The sequence below is a fragment of the Crocuta crocuta genome, unplaced genomic scaffold, assembly GCF_008692635.1.
Source record: "Crocuta crocuta isolate KB4526 unplaced genomic scaffold, BGI_CrCroc_1.0 scaffold190, whole genome shotgun sequence".
Taxonomy (NCBI): domain Eukaryota; kingdom Metazoa; phylum Chordata; class Mammalia; order Carnivora; family Hyaenidae; genus Crocuta; species Crocuta crocuta.
The window spans coordinates 6,681,024-6,704,642 of NW_027527955.1; the positions used below are offsets into that span (position 1 = coordinate 6,681,024).

At 41.3% G+C, this 23,619-nt stretch overlaps 1 protein-coding gene across 1 annotated transcript in view; it reads left to right on the forward strand.

Annotated features, from left to right (window-relative positions):
* The window catches only part of FREM2 (FRAS1 related extracellular matrix 2), a 161,443-nt gene that overhangs the window by 80,137 nt on the left and 57,687 nt on the right, over positions 1 to 23,619 (forward strand). The window contains exons 4-6 of the mRNA XM_077752575.1: positions 1,353 to 1,583; positions 15,001 to 15,126; positions 16,202 to 16,453. Of these exons, the coding sequence (XP_077608701.1) occupies positions 1,353 to 1,583; positions 15,001 to 15,126; positions 16,202 to 16,453 (609 nt within the window). The remainder of the gene's footprint in view (positions 1 to 1,352; positions 1,584 to 15,000; positions 15,127 to 16,201; positions 16,454 to 23,619) is intronic.

Consider the following 23,619-nt stretch of genomic DNA (forward strand, 5'->3'; position numbering starts at 1 on the left):
GGGGGGGGTGGGCGGAGAGGGAGACACAGAATGAGAAGCAGGCTCCAGGCTCTGAGCTGTCAGCACAGAGACTGACACGGGGCTCGAACTCACAATCGTGAGATCATGACCTGAGCCGAAGTCGGACACTTAACTGACTGAGCCACCCAGGTGCCCCTATTTGAAAATTATCCTATTAACATGGCTGACTAAGAGGTTCTGATTCAGTACTTAAGGACACACTAGTACAAGTACAAAGTAGTACAAGTATTACTGCAATTTTATAATTTTTCGATGGCCCTGGATTTATTGACTGTTGACTGTTCATAGATAATCTATGACTTGAGTACCTGGTATTGTAATGGTGAAGATCCTCTTCTCATGTACTGAGAGACTCAGAGATACTTTAATGTCCCCAGCGAGCTGCAGTTGACCTTGAGAGAACCATCAGAGTGGCCAAACATACTCCTCATAATAATCACTAGTATTAACTCTCCAGTTCTGTTCACGTGGTTTCATGGAATTCTGAAGTGTTACACACACACACACACACACACACACAAACCTGGATGTGCTCCTGTTGACAATCACTGAATTAGATTCTTTTCAGGGTCTTGGTTCCACTAAATGTGGAGAGGATATTGTAATTTTTTTTATTATTGCTCCATTTACAACTTAGATTATCAAAGAATTCCTGACTCACAGAGTTCCTTATTTTCTAGTTAGAGAATTTTTCTTATGTTTTTATCATATGGCACATGCAGTATAACACATGCAGAAGTAAAAGTAGAGAGTTTTGGGGGCGCCTGGGTGGCTCAGTCAGTTACGCAACCAACTTTGGCTCAGGTCACGATCTCATCGTTTGTGAGTTTGAGCCCTGTGTTGAGCTCTGTGCTGATGGCTCAGAGCCTGCAGTTTGCTTCAGATTCTGTGTCTCCTTCTCTTTCTGCCTCTCCCCTATTCCTCTCTCTCTCTCTTTCTGTTGTCTCTCTCAGAAATAAACAAACATTAAAAACAATAACCAGAAAAATGAAAAGATTTTTGACTGAATGAAGTTGTAGGAATAAGAATATTTGCAACATGAATACTAATTTACTGAGTCTTGCTTTACAAGAGGTTCTAACACAAACACAGCTCAAAGAATATATCACAAAACTATCATGAGGTACGAACAGAACAGAATCACGAGCCCCCAATACCTACAGTAGAACACTTTTACTGTGGTACCTGTACCCGTTATCCATCTCATGGAATCAAAGCTGAACGTAGTGGCACGCAGGATAAAATAACACACAAAAAGTTAACGACAAGGCAAACTTTAATAATCCAATTGAAAATGAAACTAAGAACATGGTACCATGTTTTATGTGAAGGTATCGGCACGAGAGATGGGACTGCAGAAAAAGACAAAGACTTCAAGGGCAAAGCACAGAAACAAGTGCAGTTCAACCCAGGCCAGACCAGGGCCACCTGGAGAGTGCGGATCCTGAACGATGGAGAACACGAGCAGTCGGAGACCTTCCAGGTGGTTCTCTCAGAGCCCGTGCTGGCTGCTCTGGAATTCCCTGCAGTGACCACGGTGGAGATTGTTGACCCAGGAGATGGTGAGATCGATCAACTTGTTTGTCTTGTTGCTGCTGGGTTTTTAGTGACAAAATACCTTATAAAAGCAAGTTTTTAATTCAGCATTTGGACTTTCTATGGGCAGAATGTTCTAGACTAATAGTGTAATATTCTCAGGTATGCTGATGGGAGAGGGAAGCCAAAAACTAATAAGGGAAGCTGTATCATTTCAAGCAAACGAACTACGTAAGCACATATGAATTATCAGCATGTTCTTTCTCTTATTGGAATTCTATTCCTTAGAATCAATGGTGCTCATCTCATTTTCTTGAATTAATTTGGTACTTTTTAAGGTATTTTAAATGTCTTTTAAAATGTCCTTTAAACAAATAGTTTAAGAATCAGACCATTTGGGATGAATTTATTCCCCATGTTACACTTGATTGTTCAAGTGTTCAACTTTTCATCAGCCAACAATTTTCATTTGGCTGTGTGCTTCCACATTTGTTACATAAAACCCACCTGACCTATCCTCACTCTTTGGTGAGTCGTGTCTTGAATCACTGCTCTTAATTTCTATTAGATTATGCTTTTCTGTCAGTGCACACCTTTGGCTGATGTTGGTAAAAGTGAATCTCACTGCTTTTGTGTGTAATTTGACCTATTCCCTCCCCCTTGCCATAGTTCTAAGTGCTGGCTTATCTCAGTGCAGTCAGCAAAGAGGAGAAAAAAGGAGAAAAAGAAAGAAAGAAAAGGTTGAATGGCTTTTTGAGGTCTGGCATTTACACAAAGGTTGGAGAGACTCTTCTAAGGCTGAAATCCTGTCAGAAGCCAGATGTGACTTTCTTTTCAGCTGCCAGCCGACACTATTTTGTCAGTCAGAAAACTCTTACATTTTTCTATGAAGATACAATCTACGGAGTCCCTGTAATGGAGACATGTGTGGAAATCTCTGGGTTAAAAGACTGAACTTAATTAGAGAGAGAGCGTAAGAGCACCGGGCTCTGTGTCTGTTTGTTTAACATCTCTCCTTTAGGTAAATATGAAGTTCAATTATGCTTCTAATTCCTTTAGAGAACAGTTGGCATTTAATTACATTTAGTTTTATCGGCATTATCTAAGAATGAATAATTAAATTTTCTTCTAGGCTTAAGTTTTGAGTAAGTGGTAGCATAATAAAGCTTCTCTCTTTGGAACAAGCCCATGGCAGCTTTAATACATATAAACTGGCCCATCAGTTAGAGTTTGTTTGAAGCCATTTCTTTCTTTATTGTATTTTTTTTAAGTAAGCTCTAGGCCCACTGTGGGGCTTGAACTCACATCCCTGAAATCAAGAGTCACATGTTCAGCCCTCTACGCCAGCTGGGCACGTCTGAAGCCATTTTTTGATATTTTATTTGCCAGTTGGTATAATTCCCATTGTTTACCTTAAGAAATGAGACACTTAAACTCATTTGTGCCTTCCTACTTATCAGCCTAGGGGTAACACTCTATACTCTATACCCATAGTAGGTCTGCGAAGTGGAATGTTAAAATACATACACACAAAACACACACACACACACACACACACATACAACTTTGCCATAATTTCATTTAATGTAAATTTAATGATCATCAAAGTTGTTACAGAATTTTCTAGATGACGTTCATCCCTAGTCATTCTAGGCCATGACCTTTCCTATGATAACTGACAGGTAGCTCATAATGTCTGGTATATTCCATGTCTTGTTGAAGCCATTGGTCTTCAAGTTACAAGATCTGAGTTTGATTCCCAATCCTACCATTTCTAGTTTTATGACCTTAATCAAATCAAACGCCTTTTACTAAGACTTAGTTTCCTAATGCACAAATTAAGAAAATTAAGGATTCTCATGTTCCATCATTCTTGTGAAAGAGTTCTATAAAACATGAAGCACAATACTACTGCTTTATTTCTAATGCCACAAATAACATTGTTAGATTTCATTTTAAGAGATTAAAGAGCCCTTGTTTCCCACCATTAAAGAGTCACTTTCCCTACCATTTCAAAATTTCAATCGTTTCCTTCTCACCCTCTTGTAACTCTTCACATAGAAGTTTGCTACCTCTAGGAACTATTATGCGTCTAAACTCCCCCTCTGCATATTAGTTCTAGGTCGTGTTATGGGATTTTATTTTGCATGCATTCAAAATACATTCACCTCGTACATGTGCTGGGTACAGTGCTATGTGTTAGGGATGTAAAGATAATAGGATAGAATTGTTTCTATCAAAAAGCCTATGGTCTAAGGGAAAAGAGAGCCCTACCAATAAGTGATTACGATAGAATGTGATGTGATGCAATAAAGCATGAACAAAGTGTTGTGGGAGCAAGAAGAGGAAATAATCAACCTTGCTTCGCTTGAGTCTAGAAATTGTTTACTTACTGGCCAGTTCATATAAGTAAAGAACTCTTCTCGGTTTCTTACTTACCCATAACAGCTACTGATAATGATAATAATTGAAATTCATCAAACACTCACTATTGGCAAACAGCACCGTTAACACATTATGTATACATTCTTCCCCTCACTTTTACCTCCATACTTGTAAGATATATGCACTATGTTAGGCATTTTACTTTATTATAGGATGCTCTCAGTTTTACATGTGACAAATTTTAGAATACTTGCTCCCATGTTTTAAGATAAAAAAAAAAAACAAGAACAACTTACTAACATAAACTCTCTCTTTCTACACACACACACACCCACACACACACACAAGCATATGCATACATATATCCCGAATTCTTATGTGTTCATAATTATACTCTCATAACGCTCTATCCATTTATATTTTTTAAGTTACATAGTTGTGATTTAGGTAAAGATTTTAAATGACTATGCATTTTATTCAGTACATGAGTATCTACATCTGCTGGGAAGATAAGACATACACTTAGGAACTTACTCATGTAGCCTGAGGGACTGTTCAGCACCCATATGGATGTTCTGTAATATCTCTCATGCCTCCAGATGTTCTGAACGTCTGGCTGGGAGCACATGGTTCCAGGAGCACAGCTTGGCTCTGGCTGGGAAACCAAGCTCTACAATCATTAGAAATGACCATTCTCTGAAGAGTGGGTCCAGTCACTATGTCTTCCTGTGTCCTCTGTGCAGGAAGGCAGCCTGCCTTAAAAGGTGGACCCCACTGGGAACAAGTGCACCCCATTCCTCATCCCTGGAAGCCCTGGGATGGCCGTGAATAGAAGGGAACTAATCTCCTAAGGGTCACCTGCACATCTCATTGCCATGTTGGTACTTGCCTTGCCGGCGAGAGAGGGGCCATCCAGGGACAGCTCAACTGTCAGATGGCACTTCAGAAGCCCACATTTTTGTCTAGAACATATTTTTAAAGATTTTTTTAGTTCTTTTTTTAAGTATACTTATTTATTTTGAGGGAAAGTGAGAAAGAGAACCAGCTACAGTGGGGAAGAGGCAGAAGAGAGAAGGAGAGAGAGAATCCCATGCTGTTAGCTGGGAGCCTGATGTGGGGCTCAATCCCACAAACTGTGAGATCATGACCTGAACCAAAACCAAGAGTCCGACGCTTAACCGACTGAACCACCCAGGCGCCCCTAGAACAGACATATTTTGTTGCGTGAAAAAAGAGAACTGAAAATGGAGGACTTTTCCTTCTACTTAACGAAGTGCTGTGGGAGCCCAGAAGAGGGACACACCATTCTGCCATGACCGTGGAGAGCAATAGCTTCCTTCCTAAACAAATGGGGTTAGTCTTTTATTGAGTAAATCAGTAAACTCGGTGTCCTCAAAAATCGGAGTCTGCGGTACAAAGAGGCAAACTAGAATAAGGGGGAAACAGACAGCTAAGCAGAGATGTCAATTTCTCTCCGGCATCCCTCCCTTCTCCCAGGCTCCTGTGGCCTTGGAGGCACTCCCGTGGAAAAGCTGCTCTTATTGTCAAGAGTTTTCCTCACTTCTCTGTCCTCGATCACTTTATCCTCCCTTATTTCATTTTGACTCCACAGTCTCCATCCTTTACAAATGCACACAGAAAGTTCCAGTTGGGATGGGTTTAAAAAAATTTTTTTTAATGTTTATTTTTGAGAGAGACAGAGCGAGAGAGAGAGAGACAGCGTGGAAGCTGGGGAGAGGCAGAGAGAGAGAAAGGGAGACACAGAATCTGTAGCCGGCTCCAGGCTCCCAGCTGTCAGCACAGAGCCCGACACAGGGCTTGCACTCAGTCTGCAAGATCAGGACCGGAGCCGCAGTCAGGCGCTTAACCGACTGAGCCACCCGGGCACCCCGGGAGAGGTTGTAAAGTGCATGAACCATTTAATCTGTTTTCTGAATGAGGAACCTGAGAAATAGAGCCATCCTTAAATCTCTGCCTCCACCGACTATTTGGAAGCTGTTTTCTTTTATTTTCTTTAGTATTGGCAGAGATGGGTGAGATTACACTTTATCTGAGGGGATGAAACTCCTCTGTGCAATCCCATCGAGCAGTAACAATGAGCTTTGGTGGAAAGATCCGCTGCAGCGAGGGTGGACTGAATCAAGAGCAGACAGCAGATGCCGTAAGGCTGGAAGGGCTTCGAGTAAATTTCAGGTCACTGCTACTCCTTCTGCCCTTTTCTTCTAACCCAACCCAGAGAAGTCGGAAAGGATTATTCCATTATTCCATAGGCCAAGGGTAAGATAGTAGTCACAATGCCAATCTTTACCATATTTGAGTATCCTCTGTTGAGCCAGACTCTGCACTAGGAGCTTCACAATCGTATCTCATGTAAACCTGCGATTGATATGTCAGTTTCCATATCTGATCTCTGAGGCTCGAAGAATTTGTTTCCCCAGAGTTCTCTGCTAATAAGTGCCAGAGCCTATGTTTGGATATATAGAGATAGATTTTTTCTACAAAGCCCTTCTCCATTCCCTGAGTTTTACAGTCTTCTGTCATTTCACGTGACTGAAAAGAAATAATATCCAAAATCATAATTAAGCCGCGTGCTTTGCCAACAACAACATTGTTTCACCCATTCTTGTCTATAAAACAAACAGACCCAAGAACAAAGTGATTCCTTCTCTTAGTCTATTAAATTTTCCCCAAAAATATATTAGTATAGGTGAACAAAATCAAGTATTCTAGAAAGATAATCAAGATAATTCAGCATTATGTATCTGAATGTGCAACAGCTGTTTATTGAATATTTACTACATGCCAGGAATTCTGCTAAGAGGTTACGGATGCGGGTGCCACAGTGAAGAAGGCATGCTAATTCTGAAAGGGTATCTTTAGGTGATTACATTCCATGAAATTATTAAAACTGACAATACAAAATTCTGTGTGCTGTGATAAAGGAGCAATCAGCGGGGCGCCTGGGTAGCTCAGTCACTTGGCCGTCTGACTTCAGCTCAGGTCATGATCTCACAGTTCGTGGGTTCGAGCCCCTCATCGGGCTCTGTGCTGACAGCTAGCTCAGAGCCTGGAGCCTGTCTTCAGATTCTGTGTCTCCCTCTCTCTCTGACTTTCCCCTGCTCAGGCTGTCTCTCTCTCTCTCTCTCAAAAATAAATAAAACATTTAAAAAATTAAAAAAAAAAAAAAAAGGAGAAATCACCCATAGGAGAAGCCTCTAACCTGGAAGAAGATTCTCGATTTCCTGTTTATTCCATTCCCTAACTGTCAGACATAACACCATCTTTTCTCACTCTGAGAAGCATGCAGATATGAATTAATCTTAAGCATTTTCATTTCTGTTAAGGGGAAAATGAAGTTTTAGCTCTGTAAGAGCTAGTAAGTTTGGCTCTGTAAGTTTAGCTCTGTAAGAGCTCTGTAAGAACTAAAACTTATATCAAGATCCCATTCCTTTTTTACCTTGTATAATTTCTAACCAGAGTAAATTAGTTTTATGTACTTTATTAGGAGAATACAACCTCAAATGTAGGTATTCGAGTACAGATACCTGGCATAGGTGTCTAAAGCCCATAAGTATTTTGTGCAATTATTTACAATGTACATACTTGAAGTATTTGCAAACTTCTGATTAAAAGGGGCTCATTCTAATGCCTTTATGATACCAAAAATCAACCATGAATCTAGTGAGTTAAATATTTGATCTGTGTACTCATTTTCTGTGTGACAAGATTAGGTTAATTCTGTACAATATATAGTAGAGAATAAACATACCATCCCAAAGAAAATGAGAACTTCTGTGTCAAGAATGCTAAGCTCATTGGCTACGAAGAAAAGGCCAACTTTTGTGTGCGGAGTGAGCCAAAGCCATTTCATGTGGTAGAATTCAGATGACATCGGCTATTGCATGAAACACAAACATTAATTATTATTTTTAAAAGATTGTACCATTGGCAAAGTTGACATAGGGAGACCACTGGCTAGCCGATAAGAGGAGTGTGCCAAATTGAAGCTCCAGAATTCATGAAATAGTAGTTGACAGCAGCTTCTGACGCCAAAATGATAAAGCATGAAGTTTCAGTCAGTGTGGAAGTTTTTTTTTTCTTTTTGCATTCTGTTACCATGAAGCATGGGTCAATGTCTTGAGAGACAAACAATTCGAAATACTGGCTAAAATTACAGCGTGCATCTGTTTGTTTCTGGCACCAAAAGGTGGATATGAAAATAGGTGGTGTAGAATAGAGCTATTTTAGTGATGTAAAACTTTCTGAGAGTTTCTACATTCCCAAAGTAAAAACTTTTAATGATATGCACAAAGATTACCCAAAGGTTTACTCTTACCAACATTTGTATAGTGCTAAAGGATAATTTTTGGATCTCAAGGCATCCTGAAAGGAACTTGTAATACTTATTATGATGCGGAGGCGCCTGGGTGGCTCAGTCAGTTGAACGTCTGACTTCGGCTCAGGTCATGATCTCACAGTTCCTGAGTTCGAGCCCCACATGGGCTCACTGCTGTCAGCGCAGAGCCCGCTTTGGATCCTCTGTCCCCTTCTCTCCCTCCCCACTCCTGTTCTCTCTGTCTCTCTCTCTCAAAAATAAATAATAAAAAATTTTTAAAGAAACCCTTCCATTAAAAAAATACCTACTAGTATGTGATTTAGATGTTTTCATTATTCTCATTTGTGTCTTTTTCAAGTCCCTGTTGAATTAGCCTGTAGCAATGAATTACTATGCCCGTTTGAGAGGGAAAAAACAGACCACAAGAATGTTAAGAGACGGGTCCGAGATCCAACGTATCAGGGACAGACTTCCTACTCAGTACCACTTGTCAAGCAGGCTGAGGGCAGCGTGGTGGCCTGACGAGGAACCGGAATATCTTCTGCATCACTTTTGAATGTGCCAGACTTTCTAAAGACAACAAGCACTCAATGCCTTCCTCCATACACTGCACTTGCTTTCTCTGTTCTATTATAACAGAGATCTATAGAAGATATTTTGTTCCATCGTGTTTTAAGTAAAATCTGTTCTGTTGTTTTTTTTTTTTTTCTGTTCAGTATGGTTGAGAAAAGGTCGGCATGAACACTAGCTTTCACATGTAACTACAACTATTTTATTTCTGAGAACAAAAGTCATCTTTGGCCTAAGTTACAGCACAGTCAAACCTAAAAATAAAAACTGCACTTGGAGATCAAAGCACTCATTACAATATAGTTGCACTGACGAATGACGAATGCATTCACTTCACTCAGCTTTATCTTTCCAGATGCAGAATAATGAAACCAGTCCGAAAATATAAAAGTAACACATGTTCATTGTCAAGAATTCTGAAAGATTTAAAGAAGTAAAAGGCAGGGGAGCCTGGGTGGCCCAGGTGGTTAAGCATCTGACTCTTGATCTCGGCTCACGTCATGATCTCACAGTTGCGTTTTCGAGCCCCGCAGGGGGCTCTACGTGGATGGTGTAGAGCCTACTTGGGATTCTCTCTCTCCCTCTCTCTGTCCCTCACCTGTTTGTTCTCTCTCTCTCTCTCTCTCTCTCAAAATAAATAACTAAACATTTAAAAAAAGAAAAGAAGAGATAAAAGTCACTCATAAACCTACCACACGGGAAAGCCAGTGTTAACGGTTGGAGAGAATGACCCTGTAGTCATTTTTGTCTACGTGTCTCTATTTACTTAGCAGACAGTTTACTATAATACGGCTCTTGCTCTGTCTTTCAGTGAACACCTTCCCGGAGACTGCTGTAGTCTCCATTGAATGGGCTAGCTGGGATCTGATATACAACATGCTGCTATATTACATAATACAGAGATTATATTCATAAACATATCGTATATTTATACGTGTAACTTATATAATACTTCTATAACTTTATCAATATGACCATCATACAGATTTTGTTCCTTACACAACACTTTTATAATTCTATATGTATAAGTTTATATATAGAATTCTATGAATACATTGGATCTCTAAACGAATTTTCAAATACTTGTTTTTGGCTTCCTTTGTTCTGCCTCTGCTGTCTCCGCCAGCTCTATGTTAGCAGTAATTTATGGCTCTTGTAAGCTCAGTTGAGCCTTCTGTTTGTGTCTGGAATAAGTGCAGCTGCTCGCCGTTCTGAGCACTCTTTTAGAACTAGATCATAGGGGTTATGATCTTGGACTTCATGATGGACTTCGTGGGTTCAAATACAGGCATTACCACCTACCAACCTAACCTTCTTCTGGTTTTAAACCTCTGTGTGCCTCCACACCTTCACAAATAAAATGACAATCATAATAGTTCTTACGTGAAAGCACTGTTGTCAGGATAAAACTAGCCGATATGTGTAAAGTGTTTAGAATAGGGCTTTGCAAATACTAAGAACCTCATACATATGAGCTAATAACTTTTAAGAATGATAAAAATACTGCTCCTTTCAAGGGTTTTTAAAAAGTTATGCTTACTTGGGGCAGTGTGCATATAAGCTTCCACTGTGTATATAAAATGAAGTCGAAAAACGCTGTGAACTGGAAAACCTTACAGAGAAGCCTTTCTTCATCTGGCCTTTTATAGCTTCTCCCATAGACACACATTTCTGCCCGCGTTAGGTCAACAAAAGACTTAAATATGGTGCTGCACCTGTTTACCCTCTTTCAGACGAAGTGTAGGAGTGAGTTTCAGAACTAGAAGCAAGCTCTGGACACGGAGAGAGAAAGAGAGAGAGAGAGAGAGGGAGAGAGAGATCTTCCTATTCTTATAAAGACACTAATCCCAAAGCGAGGGCCCTACCCTCTTGACCTCATCTAAACCTAATTACTTCCCAAAGGTCCCCACCTCCAACTATCATCACTGTGAGGGTTAGGACTTCAATGTATAAATTTTGAGGGATACATTCAGTCCACAGCAAACTTTAGTAAAGGGCACCCGGGTGGCTCAGCTGGTTAAGCATCTGACTCTTGATTTTGGCTTAGGTCAGGATCTCATGGTTGTGAGATGGATATCCGATTTGGGCTCCACACTGGGTGTGGAGCCTGCTTGGGGTTATCTCTCTCCCTCTGCCTCCACCCCTCCCCCACTCACTCTCTCTCCCCCCACCCCCCAAAAGGAAACAAAACTTTGTGTAATATTTCTACTAATGCAGTATAATAAATCACCTGAGGATTGCCAAAACCTAGGTAATACCAGACTTAATTTCCATGAAAAGAAACTCATTGGAACTCATTGAAGACCTGACTTAAATATTTCATGACACCTTGTGTATTTTTTTCTAATGAAGCACTATGATAATTTCTATATTGAAATTTTGTGTTTGGTAAAATCCTACTTCAAAATAGTAGGAATAACTTTGCCCTTATAAAAACTCCTCTTATAAATAAGCAAGATATTTCTCTAGATGTCACTCTGTTCCCATTTACAGCAAATTTTTTTAAATGTCTGTGCCTTTGTGTTCCAGTTTCTCTCCTCCAATTCCTTCAAACTTTTGTCCCCTCTGCTCCACTGAAACAGTTCTGGTAAAGATAACCAGTGACTTCCCTTTGCTAAATCTAATGATCGATTTTCAACTTTCTTGACTTGTCAGTAGCATTTGAGACAGCTGACTGTTCCTGTTGTCTTAAAACACTTTTTGCATTTGACCTCCAGTATCCACACACTCCCTTGCTTGTTCTCATCACTGGGACCCCTCTTCAACCTCCTTTGCTCAGCCTTTCTTATCTCCCTGACTTCTAAATGCCCCGAGGTTAGTCCTTGGGACATTGTCTTCTTTATCTACAATCTCTCCCTAAATGATTTTATTCTAACGTAGACTTCACCTACATCAAAATGCAGGTGCCTTCCACTTTTCTACTTTTCTATCTCCAGTCTGGACGTGTCCACTGAAATCCAGATTGTGTGCTCAGCTGGCTAATTCGATATCTCAGCTGAAATTAAAACCTCAATTTTCCTATGTTCAAAATAGAACTCCTGATCTACCCCCGAATCTGATTCTCCTGCAGTCTTCCTCACCTCTGTAAACAGCAATTTCATCTTTCTAGTCGGTCAAGATAGCAGAATGTGGAGGCACCCTTGACTCCTCTGCTCTCTCACATTCTGCATCTGATCCCTCAGAAGATTCTTTGGGCTCTTCCGTTGTAGGGCCTGCACACAACCATATTATACCAGCTCCGCTGCCACCACCTGATCTAGTCTGCTGTGATCTCTCTCCTAACTGAGCCTCCTAACTGAGCTCCTGGCCAGCTCCTGGCCCTCAGTGTCTCTTTATCTCACAGCAGCCAAAAATAATGTCCTTAAATTATGTCAAGTTATAGCATTCCCTGTTTAAAGCCTTCTCATGCTTTTGTATTGAGAAATAGTTGGGTTTACACAGAGACAATGGACAGACCACATGTGAAACCACAACCCTGACCCACCACCTACAACAACTGGGAAGCCAAACCACAGCCTCTGTCCATAGCAATCAGCCCCAAATGGTCAAAATGTGATCAATAACTGACAGCTTCCTTCATTTTTGTCCTCATTTCAACTTACAACCAACCAGAGGATCCAGAAGTGCACCCCTAACTAGTCACATAGGATGCCCCGCTTTCAGTTAGCCTGCCCACAGCTTCCCTGTGCCCACAGCCTCCATTCAGGGTGCACCTGCAGCCTTCCCCTTCTCCCGCTATAAAGCTTTCTGACCCTTTGGCCTGCCTTTGAGTCTGTGCCAAAGACAAGTGATAGTGGCTGACCCGCTTGCTACGGCAAAATGAATAAAGAGCCCTTGCTTGTTTTCATCCCATTGGGTGGTCTTTGATTATTTACACAATATTTTACTCTGAGTGAGACCCAAAGTCCTCCCAATGACCCTGAAAGTGCCAAGTGATCTTCCCACCACCCACCCCATCACTGCTCCTCGGGTCCCATGTCCTGCCTCCTCTTTTTTACCCAATGTACTCAAACCACGTTGGCCTCCTGGCCATTCCGTGTGCACACCTGGCACAACCAGACTTGAAGCCCTTTTCACTTTGTGTACAATTCTCTTCTCTAAGCTATGTATGTAAGGCATCTCATTACCACCTTGCAATCTCAGCTCCAATCAGAGACACTTTCCTATGTAACGCAGGCCCACCACGGCACAGTACCCTGCCGTGGCCCGTGCCCCCCGTCCCCTTCAGCACACTCTTCACATAACTCGTTACCTGCTAGCATACTATATATTCTTGTTTATTTGTTTATTTTCTTCTTCTTCCCCACCCCCAACTGGAATGAAAACTCCCTAAGACCAGGAATTTTGTTTACTCCCATATCCCCTCTGCCCAGTAGAAATGTCTGGCAAGTAGAAGTCACCCCATCAATGTTTGATAAATGCATAATTAGTTATAAGATCTTATGTACATCCATTATTTTTTTAATGGTACCATTTTTTAAGTTGGTGTATTAGAATCTCAGAAGGAATAAACGACAAACTCATTTTTTAACATAATAGTTTAATTTAAGTAATTTTAAAAGACTGTAATAATATGACTATTTACAAAGTTGAAGGCATGGTAAAGTGCCCCAAGGTTAATAAAAGCAGGCACCATTACCATCTCTAGGCCTGAGGGAAAGGGAAGGAGAAGTTAGCTGAGCCCAGAGAGTGAGCTAGAGAGGCCAGTGGGCACCATGACCTTTACTTGGGGGAAGGGGTGTGGTCAGCCCTGAACCCTGAGGGAGCCAGGGGAATGAATGCCACAGACCCCATTCTCTTCTTGCCCTCCAAGTCCCGCCTGTGCCTCCCTTTGGCTGACCCAACTGGAAGCTAAAGCACAAGGGAAACCTTTGATGTGGTTCACATTAGCCAGCTCCTGGGGGACAGGACAGGGTGGAGAGGATGGAACATGGACCCCGAGTGCCTGTGTCCACTGTTCCAGTGGTCTTTTATAATCATGAAAAGCAAAGTGGCTTTTACTGTTTTAAAAATAACCATGAAGCATTTTTTATGTGTTTGTGAGACTTGCAGTGAAAGAGACTCCCAGTCAAGTACCAAAGTATCTATTGGGAGTTATCATGTCAAATTATTGAACTAAATGTCTTCCTGCACTAAACATAGTCTTACATTGAACTGTATTTTTCACTGTAATTTAATTATGCCTTTCTATTATTTAGTGTGCCTTTCAACTACTTTAAAAATGAATCATTCAGACTCATTATGTAAATATAATGTTCTATACTCTGCATTGTTATTTCTCTAGGAGAGGAAGAAAGCCACAGGAATGGTACTCATAGCTGATAAATAGATTTGAGGTTAAAAAAAGAGAGAGTACTAGAGTACTCTGAGCCAACAAGCCTGGGTGGCTCAGTCGATTAAGTGTCCAACTTCAGCTCAGGTCATGATCTTGCAGTTCACCATGGGTTCGAACCCTGCATTGAGCTCTGTGCTGATAGCAGGCTGGAGCCTGCTTCAGATTCTGTGTATGTGTCTCTGCCCTCCCCAGCTCATGCTCTGTCTCTCTTTCTCAAAAATAAACATTAAAAAAAATTTTTTTAAGGGTACTGGGGTAGACATTACAAGGTTTGAGTTTTAATTTGGACTCAACCAGAAGGAGGCCTTGGCAAATAAGTTCAACTCTCTGCACCCGAGTTTCTTCATCTGTAAAGTATGAGGTAGGACAGGGTGACTTCCAATGTCTCTTCTGCCTCTACAATGTGTCTATACCATTGGAAGGTGTTGATCTGTGTCAAGTGAACAAAGCTGGACTTAAAGGAAGTATGTCAGCAGCATTTGTTAATTATAAATCTTAATTAATTATTTTAATTAATTATTATATAATTAATAATATTAATTATTAATATTTTAAAAAGCAACTACTAGAGATTTTTATCTATTTATCTATTTTTGCAATGTTGAATATTATTTCAAGGCTAAGAATTCCCTGGCCCAGAGTCTGCACCCTTTATACCTGCTTTTGCCTCCCTCTTCGCTTTCCTTCCCCTCACACTGTGGCATTCTGAAAGAATATGCAAGTGAGAAAAGTTGATTATGAGAGCAATGTTACTTTGCACAGGATTGCTGAAGTTCAGATAAAAATAATAGTGACTGTGATCGTGTGTTCTCCTTAGAGTCGACTGTGTTTATTCCCCAGTCGGAATACTCCATTGAAGAAGATGTGGGTGAGCTGTTCATTCCCATCAGAAGAAGTGGAGACGTGAGCCAGGAACTGATGGTGGTCTGTTATACACAACAAGGTAGCTTGACTTGCCACTGAAATGAACTATCCCCACAAACACATAGAAATAATAAGCCTTTCTGACATGTCAGAGCCAGAGCATTATGCCTTGAGTGCTATGCTTTATTATTACAGTTTTCACAGAGAAAAATACCTGCACTTATCCAGAAATCTTCCTTCACTGTTACACATTGGGGGACTTCTTCCAAGACGGCCTGAATGGCTGCTGTTACCTCTCAAAATACATCTGATTCTTGTGGTACTTATTTTAATACTCCAAGCCATTTGGAGTGTGAGAAAGTGAAGTCCACTTTCCCTACCCAAACCTGATCAAGCGGAGAGAGTTATTTAAGAGAGAGAGAGACAAAGAAATGCATACTGAAGGAAAAGAAACTAATTTTAAACTAGTTTGAAACTCATTGCAATCGAATTTCAAAATATTTCCTTTGCTCATTAGGTAAGCCTCCTCTGAGAGATGATTTTATGTAATACAAAGTTAAAATTAATATATTATATTCATTAATATACTAAATACCTCTCTAAGAAATAGGTCAAATTTCTAAAAATGTAAAAGATAAGGTCAAAAGGTCATATGTGCCATTGATATCTGGGCATTCATGAAAATTCCCACAGATATACATAGATGAGTTGAAAGGTGGTAAAGAACAGTGGTGAGAAGCACAGACTTCAGTGTTTCTGGGTCCCAGAGCAAGGGACTTAACCTCTTTCAACTTCAAATGTGTAAACCCCAGCGGAGGGGTTGAGAGGATTAAGCAGGCAACGCATGTAAAGCGCTTGGCACTTTGCACACGGTAAGCACTTGAATAGTAGGAGCTCTGATTGTGTAATGTGTTGTTCTGCAAGACCAGCAGCAGGAAGTAGAGGAGAAAACACTGGGAATGTAATCTTCTCCATGTGGTCGAGACCACTGTGAGGGAGACTCGTAATGCTACAGTGCCATGCAGGTGCCATGGCACTTTCCAGGGAGGTATAGTAATCGACTGTGAAGGTGTTGCATATGAAAATAACGGTTTCTGGAAACACGCGTATGTCATGTGTCCGACGTAAATGCCTTTTGGATCCTCTGTCTCCAGGAACGGCAGACGGAACTGTGCCAACATCAGTGCTGTCCTATTCCGATTACATATCCAGGCCTGAAGACCACACCAGCGTCATCCGCTTTGACAGACACGAGCGTGAGAAAACATGTCGCGTCGTTGTTATTGACGACTCCCTGTATGAAGAGGAGGAAACGTTCCATGTCCTTCTGAGCATGCCCATGGGTGGGAGGATCGGACCAGAATACCCGGGGGCTCGGGTTACGATCGTCCCTGACAAAGAGGATGGTAAGTGCTAATCTACTTGAAGATTATCCCTCCTACCAGGCAGACCAACATCAGGCACAACCTTCTAGACAGAAAAATAAGAGTGTATGAAAATTATGCATCTTTATTTTATGCTTCATGTTGTAGTGTGACTAAGTTTCAAAGTTGGCCGCATCAATCCATTTGACTTTCTTGATTCAGTGTTTTTAAAAGGCAAAAGTCACACTTGTGTACGCCTTCCCCCTCTGTACAGTGCCATTTACAATGCCAGTTACCATCAGGTGATTTAACTTTTCCAATTTCAGGAGGAAGAATCGAAGCAATAATCAAGTTAACTTATTTCCTTTCTGTTTGTTTCGTCTTGCTTTTAAAAGCCTATGGTTTGCAGGGTTAATCTCAGCATTTGACCTTGTTTCACAAAGAAACCCACCAGACAAGGCTGTTAAGAAACGGATAACTAGAAAGATAATAAATGTACGGAGAATGAAATCCCACAGGCAGCTCCCTGCACCAAAAAGGGAGGGGGGATTATCTTAGAGGGAAATTCAATTATCAGAAAATAATCCCATGGATGTGGGGGGGAGGGGGGGATGGGCATGGAGGAGGACACTTGTGGGGATGAGCACTGAGTGTTATGTGGAAACTAATTTGACAATAAACTATTTGTAAAAAAATTAAAAAATAAAAATTGAGAAAAAAAAAAAGAAAGAAAATAATCCCGCTTTCACAATAGAAAACGGAGAAGGGTCTTAATCTTTCCAGCTCAAGAAATAGTTTGTGCCTTGAGAAAAGAGGACCAGAGGGCAGATTGTGAGTAACCTCACAGGGAAAAGAGAGAACGGCAAACTGAGAAGACGCCCGCTCCCTTAGTACTTGAAATATTTTTCTTTCCCTCGTAATAGATTAAAGAGGAAGAGCTGGATGGATGAATCTTTTGGTTCAGAGAGGAGCTGGAGGAGAGTCAAAATTCTTCCATCCCAAATAAGCAGAAAACTCAGGAATAGGATTATAACCTACCAGGGAGGGTCTGTGATAGTTAAGGGACAGTTAAGTTAAAAGGGTAGTAACGTGGGGCACCTGGGTGGCTTAGTCGGTTAAGCGTCCGACTTTCGCTTGGGTCATGATCTCGTGGTTCGTGGGTTCGAGCCCCGCATCGGGCTCTGTGCTGACTGCCAGCTCAGAGCCTGGAGCCTGTTTCGGAGTCTGTGTCTCCCTCTCTCTCTGACCCTCCCCTGCTCACGCTGTCTCTCTCTCTCTCTCTCCTAGAAATAAATAAAACATTAAAAAAAAAAGGGTAGTAACGTGGCTTCTGAGCTTATACTCAGTGCCAAACACAGCCCTGGGTCCTTTGTACGTCATCCTAACAATCCCGTGAAATACGTAATGTCTGGTTTTTGTTTTTTTACTGAAAAGGTTTAAAAACACTAGTGACAAAAATTAGAAATTGATTTTGTCAAAAGGCATTTTCTCTCTTCTGTCTCTTCCCTTTCACTTCTAATACCACTACTTTAGTCCAGAGAGATCCTTTTCATCTCGCGTGTAGATTATAGTGAATTCCTCACAGGTCTCACATCCTGGTATGTCTTCCCACGCAAACCCTTCTTTCCAGTGCCACCAATCTAATCTTTCAAACTCAAGCCCATGCCTCTCCTCAGCATAAAACCATTAACGGCAAAATGTTACCATCATCGGGAGGATGGGAACATTCCCCTTCCCTCAGTCAGGAGCCAATAATGCACAAGAGAGAAAAAAATAAAGTGTTGCTTCATCTGCTCTGGTGGTGTAATGGTTGAGAAACCTCTAAAGACTAAAGTTATTTCTAAATTAAAAGCTAGACTTATAAATGTTACTCGACAAATATTGTAGTTACTTTCTTAAAAATATAATGGTCCATCTGGTCATGATAAGGAAGGAAAAAAAAAGAAAGGAAAAGGAAAGGAAAGAAAAGAAAGGAGAAGAGGGGCGCCCAGGTGGCTCAGTTGGTTAAGCAGCTGACTTCGGCTCAGGTCATGATCTCACGGTTTGTGAGTTCAAGCCCCACACTGGGCCCTGTGCTGACATCTCAGAGCCTGAAGCCTGCTTCAAATTCTGTGTCTCCCTGTCTCTGTGCCTCCCCTGCTCATGCTCTCTCTCTTTCTCTCTCTCTCTCTGTCTCTGTCTCTCTCTTAAAAATAAATAAATGTAAATAAATAAATTTTATTTATAAAATAAATAAATGTAAAGAAATAAATGAAAGGAGAGGAACAGAGAAGTAGGCACAGAGAGAGTTGGTCTCAAGAGAACAAATCAAAGTCAGACTAAGAAGGAAGAAGATGACAGTCCAAGAAATTAGTCGAAGAAATGAAAGAGCATGATATCCAAGGAGGAAAAGGAAGGACAATCCAGATGAGAAAAGACTAGAGACAAGCCCAGGAGGGTCTCCAGAATAAGCCACTTCTTTCCCGTCCTGCTACCCGTTGGCGGGGCTCGTCTCTCTCTCCACAGCTCTTTGAAATGCCCCTAGCACAATGAACACTGCTTACAGCTCTTTCACCCACTTTCTTTTTAAGTCTTCCAAAGCTCACCTCTGAGAGCACTGTGACTTCTCATCCCTGGGAAGAATCATTCCCTGCACCACGTAACACCCACAGCAGATGGCACAAACTCTTCCTGGGGCTTGATCTCCACCCTGAAGGTGAAGTTGTGGTGATGGAGCTTGCTATTCAGTACAGTAAGAAACAATGTGAGGATGGCTTACACACTTCACTTATCCACTGCTGCCTCCCCACAAAGGTCTTTTGGATGAAGTATTTCAGAGACCGCCCCCCCCCACCCCCCCGCCGGCTGAATGATGATTTATAGTACTCTTTCAGTGAGATTTTCTGGTGTGTGAAAAATCACTGCCGATCACTACATCAGACGTTCACCCTTGGCACAGTTAACAGTCGTGACCTATGGTGCCTCGGACCTGCCCTTGGAGCTCAACCTTTCTTTCTCATTGACTCCTTGCATTTTGTTTCCTCCTTGACAATTAGCAGCATTATTTTCTTTCCCTTTTCTTACTGTGCTAGATACGACTTTTACTATAATGTTGCATAGAAGCAACAGAATCTGAAGCAGGCTCCAGGCTCTGAGCTGTCAGCACAGAGCCTGACGTGGACCTCCAACACATGAACTGCAAGATCGTGACCTGAGCCGAAGTTGGACGCTTAACCGACTGAGCCACGCAGGTGCCCCAGGAAGGGATTCTTAGAAAACATGATGTCCCTGCTGGAATTTGAGGGCAGTACCAGAGTGCCCCAGGGAAGAGAGAAGGAAAGTATGCTTCCCGGGGAGCAACTCTCAAATGCACATGCCGAGTGCAAGGGATGCGTCCGGGGGCTGACAGTGTGGACATAGCAGCACTGTGCAGCACAAAGGTGTGAATAGCAAAGACAATTGGAAAAATGGAGAAGGGGTCAATCTCAGAGGACCAGGGTGCCAGGTAGAGAAGTTGTATTTTATTGTTGAAATAGAATTAGGGAATGACTTTAAGAATTAGGCTTTAAGCAGAATGACAAAATCAGATTCGTATTTTAAAATATCACTCTGCCTAAAATGGAGAGGATAGATTGAGCTGCTCAGGAAGCTGTTGGAGAAATGCAGCTGATAGACGACAGTGGCCTGAACAGGTTGGTTGTAGGTGGATGAAGGGTCCAAGAGGCATCTAAGAGATATGCTGGGAAAGAATGGGCATTACATGGTGATTGACTGGACAGGAAAGTGGGAAGAATTATGCTTTAACTTCTCTCTAGGACAGTTGGGTGAGTTGGGTGAAGAGTGGTCCAGTTCACCAAGATAGAGTGAACAGAGTAAAAAACATGTGTAGGGGAAAAACTATGAGTTCATTTAGAATGTGTGAGTGTGAAGAGCCTGCATGATCTCAAAGTGCTAGACATGGAGTAGGAGAATGGAGATAGGGATCTGGACATTAGGACAGAGCTGTGCACTAGACAGATTGTTACATGTTATCTCTGTTGATAATAATAAAGTCATAGGAGGGGTGCCTGGGTGGCTCAGTCAGTTAAGCGTCCCACTTAAGCTCAGGTCATGATTTCACCATTCATGGATTCGAGCCCCTCATCGGGCTCTGTGCTGACAGCCAGCTCAGAGCCTGGAGCCTGTTTCCAATTCTGTGTCTCCCTCTCTCTCTGACCCTCCTCTGCTCATGCTGTCTCTCTCTCTCTCTCTCAGAAATAAATAAAACATTAATAATAAAGTCATAGGAGAAGATAAGATTGCTTAAGAGGATATGCAAAAATCGTTCCCATAGGATTTATAATATGGGCGTATTTTACTCAATTCTCTTATTTTAAAGGACAGAATGCATTTCATGAATGCTAGGGAAAGAATGGGAAAGAAAAAGGTAGCCACTAGAGGGATATGACAATCCCAGTACAGAAAGTGTTAGAAAGTTTTATTCATGTCTCTAATACTCAGTTTCCATGAGTAAAACGGGGATGGCAATTTTACCTATATTTTTTTCATTTTAGAAGTTGACGTCTAATGAGAGTGTTTTGCCTGTCACATACAGGTTAGAAAGGAAAACAATACTGCTAGCCATAAAGTACTTTCATCGTGGTTTAACGGGGAAAAAAGTCAAATTATACGCATGCTCAGTAATACTGATACATACTAACAGTTGTCACTTCTGGGCACTCACTACCTGCCAAAAATTTTACATAAATTATCCAGTTAAATCTCAAAACAACTCTATGGAATAGGTAGTTATCTCCTTTACTTGACACACAGAAAAACTAGACTCAGGCTAAGAAGAGTGCTTAAGAATACACAGATGTAAAGTGTTGGATATAAGTCCTAAACATAGGTCTGTTTAACTCAGAATTGGTGTGCTAATGAATCCTGAAACTCATCAAGGGGATTAGAATGGAAGCAATACCTAATGACAAATGGAAGGGAGGCAATTGACCTGAAATCTAGAAAGATCTACAGGTCCATACTGGTAGGGAGGGAAAGTGTATTGTTTCTGAGGTTGTCCAGCCTCTCACTCATTAAAAATTATGTAAATGGAGTAGGGAAAATGGCCAAGCCTGTTACGTAATCTGGATGAAACATTCCTCCTGACTTTCTAACATTCTTTGCTCTGAATGCTGTGTCTGGGTCTATGATAATGGGTACAACAGATGACAAATCCTCTAACCATTCCCCGACTAATAAGAAATAAATATTTTGTAACTTTGTAACTCAGAGCAATCAGAATTTTAGAAAGTGAATTGGTTCCCTAAAGTGAATTGATTCCTCAGCTAAGTAATGAGATGGGGTTTCAGTGCCTGCACGGCAGAGAATCAAGAACTGACCCAGATGTGCCTTTTTTAGGTACCAGTATCTGAGGATCTCACCCAGAACCACTCTCTGTGGTCTGAGAGGAGAGCAGGGGCCTAACGTGCAGAAATATGTCTGATAAATCTATGTTGAATCTTTAAGAAACAGCTAATGCCTTCATTGTGTCTGGGAGAGACTTCCACACGAGCTACACACTGACACAAGAATAATGCTGTCATTTTGTGCAGCTCTTCCACACATCCTCCATCAATGTCCTTCATGCGCACAACCTCAGTAATGGTTACAGCATTTGTTCACCAGGAGGAGTATTAAGTCAGGGCTAGCAGTATTTCACTAATCTTTGCTGTCAGCCATTGGAAGTTAATTAAGGAACATTCAAGCTGAATCCATTTTCTGCTTTTGTGTGACAGCCCGCAGGGGTTTTAGCTAAAGTGGCTGGCTTCCTCGACCACCCTGGACAAATTACCATTCTAGATATGAGCCAGGGACATGTAAGAGGCAGCGTGGTGAGCCCCATGGTAAATGTAACTCAATTCAGTGCCGTTCAAAAGCCCACTGACATCAGAAAAGCTTTCTCAACAGCAGGGCTACTTTAGAGGGGGAAGAAAACATTTCTAATGCTAGAAAAATACATTACGGTATGGTATGAGGGCAAAATATGTTTTATTCATTTGTGCCAAGCTTAAAGACCTGGTCACCATCCTTTTTCTTCTCTATTACCATTATTTGATTAAGGTAAGCTCCAATTAAGTAAAGCCAGGCCAGTCATTGTATGGAATAGCCAAGTTCAATTAAAGTAACAGCTTGACAGAACCAAGTTACATTCTGATTGAGCATACTTGAGTGAAAACAATATTAAAAATCAAGACATGGGAAAATGAGTCATCAATTCATTACAGCCATTAGGAGACTATTTAAAATAGTCGATGATGCTAAGGATTTAGTGAACGCCACTGGATGTTCAGTGAGGGAAGGGTATTGCCAGAGTGATAAGGATTATACCAAGGTTGCCACATGGCAAGGATTCTAGATACAATGATGCAAATATATACACTTTGAAAATAACAATAGAATAAAATAGTAAAAATGAAATATACTGCCATACCAAAATAAAAAAAAAGGTTGAATCTCACATATACACACAGAGCAAATATTTGTTACATGTTTACAGCGTGTGACAGGGGAGGACTACAGAGACATTTAAGTGCCAGGCCAGAATCTCACAGTGCTTCCAGTCCATTTGGTAGAAAAAAAAAAAAAAAACTAAGTGCATAAAATGGCAAAGGAGAATGATTCATTTCAGTAATAACCTGAAACGGCAAAAAGGAGACTAAGAAAGCAGAGTGGGATTAAAGGCAATTGCGTGATCACTCTGTGAGTCAGAGGAGGAAGAGAGAAAGGCTTTACCAGGCAGAAGAGATTGAGGTGAATGGGGAACAGAGCAAAGTGTTCCAAGATTACACGAGTGACAGCTTGAGGGAGGGAAAGGCTTTGAGAGCAGGAGACAATCCAGTTTGGCCAGGTTTGGCCTTTTCTGAGAAAGATTGAGTGCCCATCTCCTTAGACTGACTCTTAGACCAGGCTGTAGACACACTTTACTATTGTCTAGTCAAGGAATCTTGACCACCCCACTTTTCTTCTTGGGTCTGTTTCCTCATTTGAAACATACGTGTGTTATCACCTGGACTTCTTACCTTACAGAACTATTGTGAAGACCAAACTTGATCTGTATGAAAGCGCTTTAAACATAGCCAAAGAAAAGAAAGGTGGGCATCATGAGTCTGCAAAAGAGGTTTTGAAACGCCCAGAGTTCGAGAGACCCCAAAAACAGACCACCAGAGACCAGAGTCAAAGCCAATCGGCAA